Genomic DNA, 15,113 nt, shown 5'->3' on the forward strand with positions numbered 1-15,113 from the left:
TTTAGATCATTTATTTTGACAGCTACTGTATCTTATTTCAACTTTTGTAAACTAGAAGCATAATATCTGTTTTAAAAAGTATCCGTATAATCAGCATCAGATTTGAAATTGTGTATTTTTCTATTCTAGAGTTCACAATTAGAAAAACAATCTTATACTATTTAGCTTGATATAAATCATTTAAAAGTAATTTTGAGTATTACATCCCTAAAGTTTATTGTGGGGGGTCAAGTGTTCACAATCATATTCTGAGAAAAAATTTATAAAATGTATATTCATGTTTAATAAAGGATGCTCTCTTATTTCACATCTAGAACATAACAACTTCATAGGCAAAAATTTATAGAGCACAGATTTCAGATCATTTTATCACTGAAATAAAAAAATAACAAATCATAACAGATAGTTTTACCAGCAATGAATGTTAAAGTTCTAATTTATCTCATTTTAAGTTGAGAAATTATTTATAAATCATGTTAAATACTATGTTAAACAATTCCTAGTTTATCAGATGTTAGTTAAAATTGAGGAACAGCTGATTCTAAAGTAAATATAAGTTCAAAGATCCAGATTGAAAACATAACTGGTATATGCAGGGCCCAGGGTTCAATCCTAGCACTGAACGGCCTTCTAAGCACCATCAAGAATAGCCTTAGTGATCTATTATACTCTTTGGAGTATAATCAAGGAATGAAGATATTGCTGCTACACATAAAACTTCTGGAAAAAATTGGAAAATCTTAAGCCAAAAGAAGAAGGATAAGCATAAATAGTATCACTTATATGTAGCACTTAGAAAAACTGGATGAAGGAATACAAGGGTTTAAAGTGGGGGGGGATGCCTATTATCACCCATATCTCCATTGTATAATGAGAATAAAGAAAGAAATATAAAGTAAAGTGAAAGGAAAGAAAGTCAGATGAGAAATAACAGGGGCTAGGGGTCAATGAGACATAGGTACTTTGATGACTGTTAAGGAGTGATAGACCTAAACCTAAATATATAAGCCACTGAAATGAAGTGACACAACTTGAACAATGGAAGTTAAAAAGGTGACTGTCAAAATGACAAATGGGGGACGGTAATGGGCAGGACCTTGAGAACATTGGTGGAGGAGAGTTGACACTGAAGGTAGGACTGGTGCTGGAACCATTTATGTCTTGAACTCAAATATGAATAACTTTGTAACTATGGTATTTTCATTAAAAATGATTAACTATAAATTACAGTATAGTCCACAGCAAATTATGTAGCATATCAAAAATTATAATATAGATAATATATGCATACTGTTTAACAGTGGATTGTGCGTTCCACAATCCTCAAAGAGGGAGAGGGATTCCCATGCCCCCTGTCTGGATAGGACAAGAGACAAAGGTCTGGCAGCAACTTGATGCAGGAAATAATCCACACACAATTGGAAAGAAATAGCAGGTCAGAAACTAGCACCGCAAGCTTTTAACCATAAGCCAGTCGCTCCACCATGTGAAACCAGAGCCAAGATGTTAGCCGCTCCTCCAGGCCACCTGAGTAGCCTTTATTGGGATAAACAGAGCCCACCCCCAAAGGGAGGAGAAAAAGCCAGATGAGGAGGCAATGGGAAAACATCTTTTTAGCAGGAAAACCAAAAGAACCAATTGAGAGACATCTAATTAGAAGGCAATATAAGGACCAAGCCAAAGGCCTCTACCAACAACAAATCAATATGGAGAAAAATATAAGAATGAAAATCAGGGGGTAGAGCAGTGGCGCAGTGGTAGGGCATTTGCCTTGCAGGAGGATGACCCAAGACAAACTGCAGTTCAATCCCCAGGCATCCCATAAAGTCCCCCAAGCCAGGAGCAATTTCTGAGTGCATAGCCAGGAGTAACCCCTGAGCATCACCACATGTGGCCCAAAAATAAAAAAAAGAATAAAAATAAATTTCATGATCACATTTCTTGCATGATGTTAAAGCCAAAGCACATATTATATTTACAAAAAAGGTCGCAATGATGTTCACTCAAAAATCAGCAATGATTATTTCTGAATATTATAATTGTATAAATTATTTGATTGCTTCTCTTTGTATCATGATTATTTTTTTCTATTTTAGGGGCTATCAAAATTGTTCCATACATGCATGTTACTTTTATTTTTAAAAAGAGTCTCCTGGGGCTGGAGAGATAGCATGGAGGTAAGGCGTTTGCCTTGCAAGCACAAGGTCGGTAGTTCGAATCCCGGCATCCCATGAGCATCCCTGAGCCTGCCAAGGGTGATTTCTGAGCATAGAGCCAGGAGTAGCCCCTGACCGCTGCCGGGTGTGACCCAAAAACCAAAAATAAATAAATAAATAAATAAATAATTAAAAAAAATAAAAACAGGAAACCTGTGTTACAGAAATCTGTTAAATTTTATGATATAGAAATCTATATACTAATATGAAAATATTTTGTAGCATAGTTTGGTTTTATAAATTACATATAAGCACGAAGTTTTATACTTCAACATTATAGAAGAAAGTACATATATATTATATATACAAAATAATATGACTATTAAATTTTTCAATGAGGGGCCAGAGAGATAGCACAGTGGTAGGGCATTTACTTTGCATTCGGCCAACACAAGAGGGATCTGGTTCTATTCCAGACATCCCATATGGTCCCCCAGCCTGCCAGGGGCGATTTCTGAGTGCAGAGCGAGGAGTAACCCCTGAGCGCTGCTGGGTATGGCCCAGAAACCAATCAAAGAATCAATAAATAAAGTTTAAATTTTTTTTCAATGAATAGAAAAATCTATAAATGTTTTTCTGATTATTACAAGTTTTGATTTTTCTGTAAAGCTTATGCATTAAAGTATTTTAAAGAATAAATAAAAAGAACTTCTAAAGGAGATGTACAGAATTATAATATAGCATCATCTCAAACAAAATAAATCTATAAAAACAACTGTATTTTAAACAATCTTGGAAACCGGTGTTTAAAGTATTTTTTTAAAATATCTAAAAATAAATAAATCTATAGAAAATATAAATATGAGTGAAATCATAACAACATTTTAATAGAAAAGCGAAAAACTACAAAAACAGTAGAAGAAGCTGGTCTTTCACTGTCAACTGATGACCTCTCTAGACATGTGGTTAGTAACAAGCCCACCTGTCTTCAATGCCATGTCCCCGTTTCCCTCATAGAGCTGCCTCTGGGCCAGTATGAAGAAGTGATAAGCCTCAGCCCCTCTCCAAGGATTATCCGTGAATCGACAACTGGTAGACAGAACTTCCTCTTCCAGCAATCCAGCCAAAGCAGAGGTGGCCTAGGAGCAGAGTAGGCCGATATTTGTGCCAACATGAGAAAGCAGGATTATTTCTTCAGGAAGTAACTTCTACTATACATTCAAATATCTACACAAGCAGTTTATCATTACAGAACTCTTAGAACAAACTTAAATTTCTCTTATTACTCAAAAATTGTTTTAATTTTTAATTTATATGTTGATTGATTGATTGATTGATCAATTGGTTTTTGGGTCACATCTAGTAGCGCTCAAAGGTCACTCCTGGCTTTGCACTCAGAAATTGCCCCTGGTAAACTGGGGGACCACATGGGATGCCAAGAATTGAATTGGGGCCCTCCCGGGTCTGCCACTTACAAGGCAAACGCCCCATGTTGTGCTGTCTCTCTGGCCCCCTTATTACTCAAATTTTGTGAAACTGATATGTTCAGGATTTTTCTCAGCTCTGCTAAGGAGTAACTGTGAATAAAGTTGGAAGATCTTTAAAGTGTACAGCATGGTGCTTTGATAAATACATACATTATGAGAGGATTGCTCCATGATAGGATCAAATTTAACACAGACTGGCTAATCAGAGACATTTGCAGATTAAAGTAATTAACATACTATAGAAATATTTTCCAAACTCACTAATTACAAAGGATTTTTTAAATATATAATTAAAACTACAGTTTTTTTTTAATAGGATAAAAAAAAACTGTTGGGTCTGGAGCAATAGTACAGCAGGGTGTTTGTTTGCCTTGCATTCCGCCCACAGAGTTCAATCCAGAGATCCTAAATGGGCCTCCAAACACTGCTAAGAATAATTCCCAAGTATTGTTGGGTGTGGCCCAAAATACAAAAATAAAGAAAAAATAAAAATGGTTATGGGATTAGAGCTATAGTACAGCAATTAGCGTGCTTATCTTACATGCAGACAACCAGGGTCTAATTCCAGTGATTCCTTAAGGTCTCTTGAATCCAGCCCTGCCTTGAATAATCCCTGAGTACAGAGCCAGGAATAAGCCCTGAGCATCACTGGCTATGGCCCCAAAACAAACAAACAAAAAACTTCATAAGAAATTTCTAAGTTTAAGTACAAGTCATTACTGGAGAGAGTACAGCAAGTGGGGCTCCTTTTGCCTGGCACATGGGCAATCCAGATTTCAGTCCTAGGCATCCCATATGGTCTCTCAGTATTGCCATGAGTAATTAATTAGTGTAAAGCCAAAAGTAACCTCTGAGCATTGCTAGGAATTGCCCCAAAACAGAAAACAAAAGTTCTAAAGCATTCCTGTTCCTCATAGCTTAATAAATGCAAAAGAGATGATTAAAGGCCATGTTAATAAGAAGTGCAATCTTATTCGATCCTTAATATTTCAAATGTTTTCATGTTTTTTATTGTTGTACCTTACCTCAGAATTCTTTCCTTTAACTTTCCCTCGTTGGGCATTTTTCATTTGTTCATGGTACTGCTCTATAAGTAAAGCTGATAGTACATACAGCTTCTTAACTCGCAAGGGTTTAGTTCTTTTCTTTGCCTCTTCATCTGCAATCTTTAAACATTTAAATAATTAGACTGATGACATTTCTTAGCTATTTGTACAAATATAATAATTTCTGAAATTGGAGTTTCTAAATAAGAAAGAAAATCAGTAGAATGGAACGCGAATACCACCCAGGTGTATTTTAAAATGCAATTTTCTTTCCTAAGTACTTGTTTTATCTTAGTATTTAACCCACAGAGTTAAAATTTGTAACAAATGCTAAGTAAAAATGAAGAACTTTTTTCCATAACAAAGGCATTATTAAAATACACCAAGATTCTAACCTTAACTTGGCACATTCTTTAGAAATTTTCATTTATTTTATCCAACATGAGGTAAATATTTCCTTCTTCACTCAAGAGAAATAGGCTGGACTAGACTAAATTTGATCAGGCTAGACTAGAATAGAGTAACACAGACTAGAAAACACATAGACATTAATACTGACTAATCACTTCTATCCAAATGTCGATTATGAAATTGTAACAACTTTAAAACTCATACATGTAAAAGGAATCGCAATTCTATTACTTACTGAACATATTCCCAATAGAGGAAATGTATAGTTCCTTTACGGCTCCTGAAAATTCTGTAATTTCTTTGATAACTTAACTCTTATGACACAGTTAGGTATCAATGAGGGACTATTATTAATAACTATGGTAATAATAGCAAATAATATTTGTTTCTTAGTTATAACACATACTTAGGGTAACATCTACCTACTAAGAGGAATTTGGTATCACACATACTTTCTTTGCTTCCAAAGAAAGTTAAAAATATGTTCCTTAGTCTATTAGAAGAAACTGGTAAAGAGGCCAGATCAACTACTTACCACTATTGTCACATTACCTTAAACATCAGTTTAGCAGCATCATAAAAGTAATTGGCTTTCCTATAGAGTTCTATGGCATCAAGTGTTTTATTCTTTTCCAATAAATGGGATGCGTATCTAGCTAAGAGGGATCCGATTTCTTTCATACTATGATTTTTAGCCAATTCAACGGCTTTATTCCACTGGGGAAAAATACAACAATCAGTAATTAAGTGATAAATTTCATAAAATAAAGTTTTCAGCTTGTAACAATACCTCAAAATTAAAAACTGGCATATGCTTTTAAAAATCACCTAGAATCAGGGCAACTCTAGCTTTTATATGTTAGCCATGTGTCAAAATGATTAAACAATAGCAGAATTTGATTTGTTTCAGGAGTTTATCTGAAAAGAAGAGCTTCAACATTTACAATTGGCTTTAACTTACAATCCTAATTTTGCAATAAACTATGAGGAAAAATAAGATATATTTGTTTATAGCATGGCAAAATATGCAATTTTAGTTAAGAAATTATATCATATTTAACCTAAGTTATTTTTATAAAACATATAGAAACTACATAAAGTATTTTAATATAAAAAGAATATATTTGATAGCCAAGCACTTCTATAATTCTATATTTTAATTTCTGTTAAATTCCAGACCTTATAACTGTTAATACATGTTTTCCATACAGGGAAAGGGAAATAGATTTGCCAAAGTAAATATTGATAAAGTAACTCAATTCCTTCCTTTTGCAATGACCATTAACTGATCCTGCTCTGGAAACGAACCCAACACTAATAAAATGCAGAAAATTGTGAAAATTGCTTCCAGACAAAAGCCTGCCACAGTAAAAGCACTGGCTTATTCATGCTTCCATATTGAGTTAGTTATGTCTGGGAGCCACCTATAACGGTAGCACTTTGAAAAGAAAGAGCAAACTCCAACATTTCTTTAGTGGTCAACTAAGGAAAATAATTTTACTCATTTGCCTCTTTTTTTAACGACCTTCTCAAGCTCTCCCACCCTTATGTTATCAAGGGACTTTCAAGGATGACCATTTTACTTTGCAGTTCCTTACTTGGTTGAGATGTACACAGGTGTCCACTGCTGCTTTTGGTTGACTACACTTCAGAAATGCAGCCACTGCCTGCTCACACATTCCAACTCTCACAAACATTTGTGCTATTTCCTGAAAGGACAAAGCAATTCTATCAGATTTCACAAACTATAGACATCGCTTACATTTTCATTTACAACATTCCAGAGGGACAAATGAACATTAAATTTACTGATGGTTAAATGAGCATTAAAGTTACATCTGGACAGAAAATACAAGTGAAAAAGGACACTAAGGCATCCCCTTATGTACAGTCAGTGCTTCTCTGGTTCATGCTTTGGGCCTGATTTTTAACACAAATCAATACTGAAGATACTGTTCTCTTTTCTTTCTTCAGTTCTGTAGTTTACAGAAATGTCAAGTTCTCAAATAAACCTCAACTAGCCTACTGGGTGAAAAAATTGAAAGCAATTAACTAACTCAATGGTGATACAGAAGATGGGAGTCTTTTCTTTTCCCAACTTTAAATTATACTATAACAATGATAGTAATCAAGAGATTGTAGTACTGGAATCAAAAATACATTCAAGAACAATAATATGTAACTGAGATACCAGAGACAAACCCTCAGGTCCATGAACAGTAGGTAATCTTGGACCAAGAAAAAAAGAATAAGAAGTGGAGCAAGAAAAAAATCTTCAACAAAAGATACATATGGTTGGTCACCCTTCCCTCACACCATGCACAAAAATCAACTCAAAATCAATTAAAGACCACTGTATGAGACCTGAATCCAGAAGTTATGAGAAAAAGTAGGCAAAAACCCTTCATGACATTGAGTCTAGAGAAATCTTCAATGACTCAATGTTATTGGCCAAGCAAATAGAAGCATAGATAAATAATAGAACTATATGAAACTAAAAAGCTTCTTTAATACAACAGAAATAATGACCAGAATTTAAAAAAAATCACAGGGGCCTGGAGAGATAGCACAGCGGCGTTTGCCTTGCAAGCAGCAGATCCAGGACCAAAGGTGATTGGCTCAAATCCCATTGTCCCACATGGTTCCCCGTGCCTTCCAGGAGCTATTTCTGAGCAGACAGCCAGGAGTAACCCCTGAGCACCGCCGGGTGTGACCCAAAAACCAAAAAAAAAAAAAAATCACAGGCTGGGGGAAAATATTTACCCACCAATTATCAGGCAAAGGGTTAGTATCCAAGATATACAATATATTTGTAAAGAAAAAAGATCAACCTCATCAAAAAATGGGAAAAAGAGATGAACAAATAGATATATAAAAAAAAACCTGCATCATTTTTCATCAGAGAAATGCAAATTAAAACAACAATGAGATATCCCATTGAATTTCAAAGTTCAATTCCTGGCACCATATGTCAAGTGCAATCCTGAAGACAACTTATGATCTATTGTGCCACTACAGGATGAGTGCAATCTCCATTGTACCACAACCAAAAGGTAAGCCCTCCCAAATCACTGCAACAACAACTTCAACCACAAAGGGACAGGAATGAGAAATGGAGAAAAAGACAGGGAATTGAGAGTAAGAGTGCCTGAAAATACTCCTATTGCATAGATAACGGCTCTTATTCACAACAAAAAAGACAATTTAATCATGTTCTTATCTATTGTTTTTGGGATAAAACATAATGTATGCCTAAACCCTGCAGAGAACTACTTTTTAATAATGTACAGCTCAATAACATCAAAGAAAAACCAAAATAAAAATACAACCATATTAAATTACCTAAACATTGAGAGGGTTAAAAATATTCAAAACAGGGGCCAGACAGATAGCATGGAGGTAGGGTGTTTGCCATGCATGCAGAACAATGATGATTCAGATCCCGGCATCCCATATGTTCCCCGAGCTTGCCAGGAAAGATTTCTGAGCATGGAGCCAGGAATAACGCCTGAGTGCTGGTAGGTGTGACCCCTCCCCAAAAAATTAAAAATTCATATCAGGGACTGGAGCGATAGTACCAGAAGGAAAGTGCTTGCCTTGTATACATAGTCAATCCTCAAGCACCACCAAGGGTCATTCTTGAACATAGAGCCAGAAATATTCTCTGAACACCACTCAGAGTGGCCCAGACCCACTCCTCCTCCAAATTCAAAGCAAATTTTCAGGAAGCCTCTTCTCAGTTTTAGTTATATTTCTTGACATTAAACAAATAATGTCAAATATAACCTAATAAAAATCAAATTATGTTTTTAACTTTTTGTCATGGCAAATTTCAAACATACGTGTACTAATTCCCAGGCGTAGCTGGATTATTTTGAAGAAAAATAATCTGTCGTTTCATCTGTAAATATTTCATGCATTCGGCTAACTCTTAAAAACAATTTTTTAAAGTTGATGAGACTATAAAAGACAGTGCGCAAGTTGAGGGAACACTAATGAATCCTCCCTATGCCCCAAACATCTAAATGCTAATGTACTGTTCTCACAATTAAAGTGAAGGCACCATTATAAATCTATAGCTTAACTTTAAATTTATTGCTGTGGAGGTTATTTCTTGGCTATAACATAAAAATCTGATACAGTCTACATAGGCTATAACATAAAAACCTTATACAGTCACCTAACAAATCCAGAAACTAAAATTTAACTAAATTTTTAATACCTACTGGAAGCAACTTGTGGTTTTCTGGAAGTGAATTGGCAAGATTTTCCAATCCCTCATAATCCTCTAACATATAATAACACTCTGCTAAGCGTTCCTGGTTCCGGCCTTGTACATAATATTGCACAGCATTCAGCCTATGGGAAGAAAAGTAAAACTTGAAACTAATGTAAATTGCCTAATCAGTAAGCACTGTCACCGAAAATGTCCCTTCTTTACAATTAATCAGCTTCTCTCACAAAATGCCTTGACACATATAAACTGGAAGGGGAGAAGATCTAGACTGTTAAGCACATTTTAGCTGCAAGAGAGTCTCTTTTTGTGTGTGTGTCTTTGGGGGGGGGGGGGGCACACCCAGTGATACTCAGGGGTTACTTCTAGCTCTGCACTCAGGAATTGCTCCTGACTCGGGGGACCATATTGGATGCCAGGTGATCAAAGCATGGTCTGTCCTAGGTCAACTGCGTGCAAGGCAAACGTCTTACCACTGCACCACTGCTCTGGTCCCATAGCTGCAAGAGAGTCTTAAGAAAAACTGCTTTAATCTTACAATTGTACTTCCAAACACCAACAGAAAAAAAGCACCTGATCAAAACAATTTTGAAACTCTTGGCCCGAGTATAAAGCTTGAGCCAGAGGAAAGTAGCTGACAGGGCAAGAACTCCGGGCACTCAGACACATACCATTTAAGGACTTTAGGCTCTTCAAAGTGATATTGTGAAGGATTATTTTGATATACAGTCATACGGGTGGATCATCTTGTAATGGATGGATAAATTTGATTTTTGCTTTGGGTTGGTTCCTCTTGGGGATGGATTATGGAATTTAAATCATGTCATGGTTGTAAAGATCTGGCACAAAATAGAGTGGTTGTTTTAAGTGACAGTGCCATAGTTTAGACAGTACCTTTCCTCTGCAGTAGATCTTGCAGAAGAAAATTGTACTATTACACCTGAAAATTGTTAATATATTTGGAGGTTCAATAGAAAAACTTCAATACTTTAAACATACTAGTACTGGAAATTTTCTGATAAGAGTATTACCTAACACTAAAATATGTAAATGTACATAAAACAAATGTAATTATGACCTGGGAAAATGGGTCAGATTTGATAGTGTTTTTTTGGCCTTCAAAGTACCAAGTGACCAGAATTTGCCATGCAACAGGCTTAAAAAAAAAACCAAAAAACAAAAAACGAACTGTGGTGTCAGCACCAGCCAGCTCTCTTGACATTTCCTAGCTTGTTGTTTTCTTTTATTTTTATTTAAACAACTTTATTACATACATGATTGTGTTTGGGTTTCAGTCATGTAAAGAACACCACCCATCACCAGTGCAACATTCCCATCACCAATGTCCCAAATCTCCCTCCTCCCCACCCAACCCCCGCCTGTACTCTAGACAAGCTTTCTATTTCTCTCGTACATTCTCATTATTAGGATAGTTCAAAACGTAGTTATTTCTCTAACTAAACTCATCCTTGTTTGTGGTGAGCTTCATGAGGTAAGCTGTAACTTCCAGCTCTTTTCTCTTTTGTGTCTGAAAGTTATTATTGCAAGAATGTCTTTCATTTTTCTTAAAACCTATAGATGAGTGAGACCATTCTGCGTCTTCCTCTCTCTCTCTCTCTCTCTCTCTCTGACTTATTTCATTCAGCATAATAGATTCCATGTACATCCATGTATAGGAAAATTTCATGGCTTCATCTCTTCTGACAGCTGCATAATATTCCATTGTGTATATGTACCAGTTTCTTTAGCCAAGCTTGTTGTTTTCTAAGACTAAGTAAACTTCTTATTTTTAGAAAGTAGAGGACTGAGTTGTAACTTTCCTTGTTCTTAATTAGATAAAAGGCTTTTTGCACAAATAGCCACTTATTTTGTGAACTTTTTTAGTCATCTAACTTTTTTAGTCATTATTTGGTAAATGAGGAACTGGCATATATTTGTACAGTTTAGGTATATTGATTCTGGTGAAGTTGTACAGATTTCTATATTTTGGATAAGAATTTTTTATTTTCTCTAAAATAAATTGTTTCTTACGTTGGTATCAAACAGAAAAAAGAGCTGCAGGTATGGAAGTGGTGGTCCAAATGCTCACCTACCATTTCTGTCGGTCAGCAAAGTAGTCTCCTATGGCATTATGGGCTTGTTCCAGCAGGCTGTCATCAGCATCACCAGATCCAGTTTTCAGGATTTGTAGGACTCTAAACCAGTCTCCCAATTTCAACCGGAGGCCAATAGCAAGATCTCTGCACACATTGACAGTCATTCATCACTCATGAATTCATTCATTCAAAAAATATATATCAATTGACTACTATATCCCAGGTTGAATTCTAAGGTGCTAAGAATAAACAGCAGTAAGTAGACTAATGAAGTAACTCTTCAAATATTTTAGAAATTTATCCTGACCAGGTAAGAGGAAATAGGAAAACCCTGGAACAGGAGAAATTTTTTTCACCTTTTAATTTCCTGAACTTCCAGTTTTTTACCAATATAATTAATGTAATTATCTATATGTAATTACTTTTTCATCTGTTTCTAAGAGTCTTTTATTATTTTTTAAACTTTATTTATTGATTCATTGATTGATTGATTGGTTTCTGGGCCACACCCAGTGGCACTCTGGGGTTACTCCTGGTTCTACACTCAGAAATCGCACCTGGCAGGCTGGGGTACCATATGGAATGCAGGGAATTGAACTGGATCCCTCCTGGGTCAGCTGCATGATAGGAAAATACCCTACCACTGTGCTATCGATCCAGCCCCTAATAGAGTCTTTTTTAAAGTCAAATATATAGAGGCCAGAGCAATAGCACAGTGGGGAAATTGTTCGCTTCCTAGTGTTAATGTGGTCAACTCAGGTTCGATTCCCGGCATCCCATATAGTCCCCTGAGCCTTCCAGGAGTGATTCCTGAGCATAGAACCAGGTATAACTCCTGAACACCAATGGTGTGGCAAATTTTTCATTTTATTTATATATATATATAAATATATATATATATCACTCCTGAAAAGCTTGGGGGAACATATGGGATGCCGGGTATAGAACTTGTGTCGAACGTGTAAAAGGCAAGCACCCTACCCACTGTGCTATCACTCCAGCCCATGTATAACTCTTTTTAAAGCTTATATTATATTAGGGATCTCCTGAAAGTAAAAATATTAAAATAATTTTTGTTATTTTATATAAATTAAAAATGAGATATGAAGAATGAAACAAACTCTAAGTACCTTTGATCTTTATTTTATGCTCTTTAGTAACAGAAAGTTAAATAATGTCCTAACTCAAAAAAGAAAACTTAGGGCGGGAACAGTGGCGCAAGCTGTAAGGCATCTGCCTTGCATGTACTAACCTAGGACAGACCGCAGTTCGATCCCCTGGCATCCCATATGGCCCCCAAGCCAGGAGTGATTTCTGAGTGCATAGCCAGGAGTAACTCCTGAGTGTCACTGGGTGTGGCCAAAGGAAACTTAAAAAATGTATTATATCCTCAGTATGAATATGTTATATAATTTTTTTCTTCCAAATGAAAAAGTACTCTATAACAAACCTTTGATAACCATAAAATCAGGAAGGAAAAACTGCCTCCACATTATCACCTCTAAACTAATGAGGGCATATGGGATATGAAAGCTATAGTGCAAGAAAATGGTTTTCTGAAGAAAGTTCTTATACACAGAGTCCACATGACAGGCCCATGTGTAAAACACTTAGGTGCTCGACAAGTCCTCCCATGATGCTGGCACATTCATTACTAACCTTCTGTCCATATCAAGGTACATCCGCTCAGCTTCTTCAAACCTTCCAAAGTAAGCAGCGACTTCAGCCTGCTTCATGGACTCAGTCTGTAGATTGCCCAGGGATTTGACAAACTTAATGCCTTGGTAGTCCTTGCAGCGCACAAATGCTTGCTCTGCAGTTTTCAAATCAAGTTTCTGAAGAGCTGCTTCAGCCAGTAGGCGCCTTGAGGAGTAGGAGAAGGAAGAAGAGGAAAAGAAGAAGGAAAGAGAATTGTGTAGGAAGCTGAGGCCTGACAGTTTTAAGATGCCTGAAACAGGATACAGTCTGCTCCAACAAAGTTAACCTAGAGATCATGCTTTATCTCACTCAGTTGGGCAATATTGCAAATCAAAGAGAACACTGATGCATCTGTAACCCTGAGAAAAAACACATTCACTTAACAGAACATATCCTTGACAATATCCTGTGAGCTGTGAGCCTCTGTTATCTATGTAACCAGCTGTTCTGGGGAGTTGCTTACATGAAATGCTTACCTGCTAATATATCATTTAATGCTACTCCACTAAAAGGTAGTATATAAGAACAGGCCTTTCTGTGAATTAATTGAGTTTGCCTTTACTTGCTTCCAATCTCTCTGTCTCTTTCTCTCACTTGTGCACTCCCCTCATAAGTACCCAATGTTGAAAGTGTTCCGTGGGTCGGGACAGAATTGTATCAGGTGAATACATTAAATTGAAATTCAATTATGATACCTATTTCTCCTAATTTTCACTTTAACATTTCACTCCTAACATTCACTTTAACACATTTAAACTGAGCACTTCTAATTCTATAATAAATGTTCCTACTTGACAGAGAAAAGCAAAGTTTATTCCAATTATTCCTTCTGAAGAGAGGGTGGCAGGAATCTGAAGAGAGGGTAAGACCTGATAAGCATGCACTTGATGTTTGGGGGGCTTTGCTTTAGTACCAAAGTCGGGGGTGTGGATTGTCTTCTATGAACTGAGATGCATCTTCAATTCCAACCTTTTCAATCAATGCTCGACTATCACGCAGGGACCGAATCTCAAAGTTAATTACATAAGCCTTGTTTGGGTGTTCTGGATTCTAAAAGTAAGAATAAGAACAAAGGAACTCAAATAAGTGCCATTAGAATGTGTATTTTATTTGTACAATTTAAAAATAAAAGCTGAGTGAATTACATTGTGAATCAAAGGATAAAGAAATGTCTCAGGTTGGGCTGAAGCAATAGCAAAGCGGTAGGGCATTTGCCTTGCATGCAGCTGACCCACGACAGACGTGGGTTCAATCCCTCCCAGCATCCCATATGATCCCCAAGCCAGGAGGGATTTCTGACCCCTAAGCATCACTGTGTGTGGCCAAAAAGAAACAAAAAAAAACAAAAACATAAACAAAAAAGAAAAAGAAGTATCTCAGATTGAAAAAGTAAGTTTTGAAGGCTTTTCTTGCAGGAAAAAGTAGAATAAGAGGCAAAGAAAGAAAATAAACTTTCAATATTACTTATAATAGAAAAAAAAGTGAAGCGTTTAAAAAGTTTAGAACCACTAGGTGCAAAAGAGCAATAGCTCCTGAATACCAAGTTCCCAGATATTCAGATTCAAACATATCTAAGTTAAAATCCAGGTCCATTACTGTCTGGCTCCACAATAACTTTCTAGAACTTGTCCTCCTCCCCTTCTTGTCCGCCTAGGGAGCCAGAGCCATCTTCTCAATAGGAATCCAATTATATCACTCTAGAATGTTGCACTATGTTTCCCCCCATGACTAATTCCAGAATAAAGTTCAAACCATACATCAAGGCATATTATCCCTATGACATGGGCCCCTTTCCCTAAAGACTCTCCACAGCTTCAATTCTGTCATTGCTACTATTGGCACACACCAGAACTAAATCCATACTTGTATTTTGAATAAAAGTGGTATTTAGGGCAGCGTGATAATATAGTAGGTATAGCATTTGCCTTACATGTGGCCAACCTGGGTTTGTTCCCAGCATCCCATATGATCCCCTGAGCACTGAG

General features: G+C 36.4%; 1 protein-coding gene across 2 annotated transcripts in view; it reads right to left on the reverse strand.

Moving 5' to 3' along the window:
* The window catches only part of WDR35 (WD repeat domain 35), a 74,085-nt gene that overhangs the window by 1,906 nt on the left and 57,066 nt on the right, over positions 1 to 15,113 (reverse strand). For both annotated transcript variants that reach the window (XM_049784811.1, XM_049784812.1), the window contains 8 exons: positions 14,042 to 14,178; positions 13,090 to 13,293; positions 11,428 to 11,574; positions 9,327 to 9,459; positions 6,699 to 6,809; positions 5,653 to 5,817; positions 4,669 to 4,809; positions 3,139 to 3,295 (listed from right to left, as the gene is read on the reverse strand). In XM_049784811.1, coding sequence (XP_049640768.1) covers positions 3,139 to 3,295; positions 4,669 to 4,809; positions 5,653 to 5,817; positions 6,699 to 6,809; positions 9,327 to 9,459; positions 11,428 to 11,574; positions 13,090 to 13,293; positions 14,042 to 14,178 — 1,195 coding nt within the window. The remainder of the gene's footprint in view (positions 1 to 3,138; positions 3,296 to 4,668; positions 4,810 to 5,652; positions 5,818 to 6,698; positions 6,810 to 9,326; positions 9,460 to 11,427; positions 11,575 to 13,089; positions 13,294 to 14,041; positions 14,179 to 15,113) is intronic.

This window comes from Suncus etruscus, chromosome 12 (assembly GCF_024139225.1).
Source record: "Suncus etruscus isolate mSunEtr1 chromosome 12, mSunEtr1.pri.cur, whole genome shotgun sequence".
Classification (NCBI taxonomy): Eukaryota; Metazoa; Chordata; class Mammalia; order Eulipotyphla; family Soricidae; genus Suncus; species Suncus etruscus.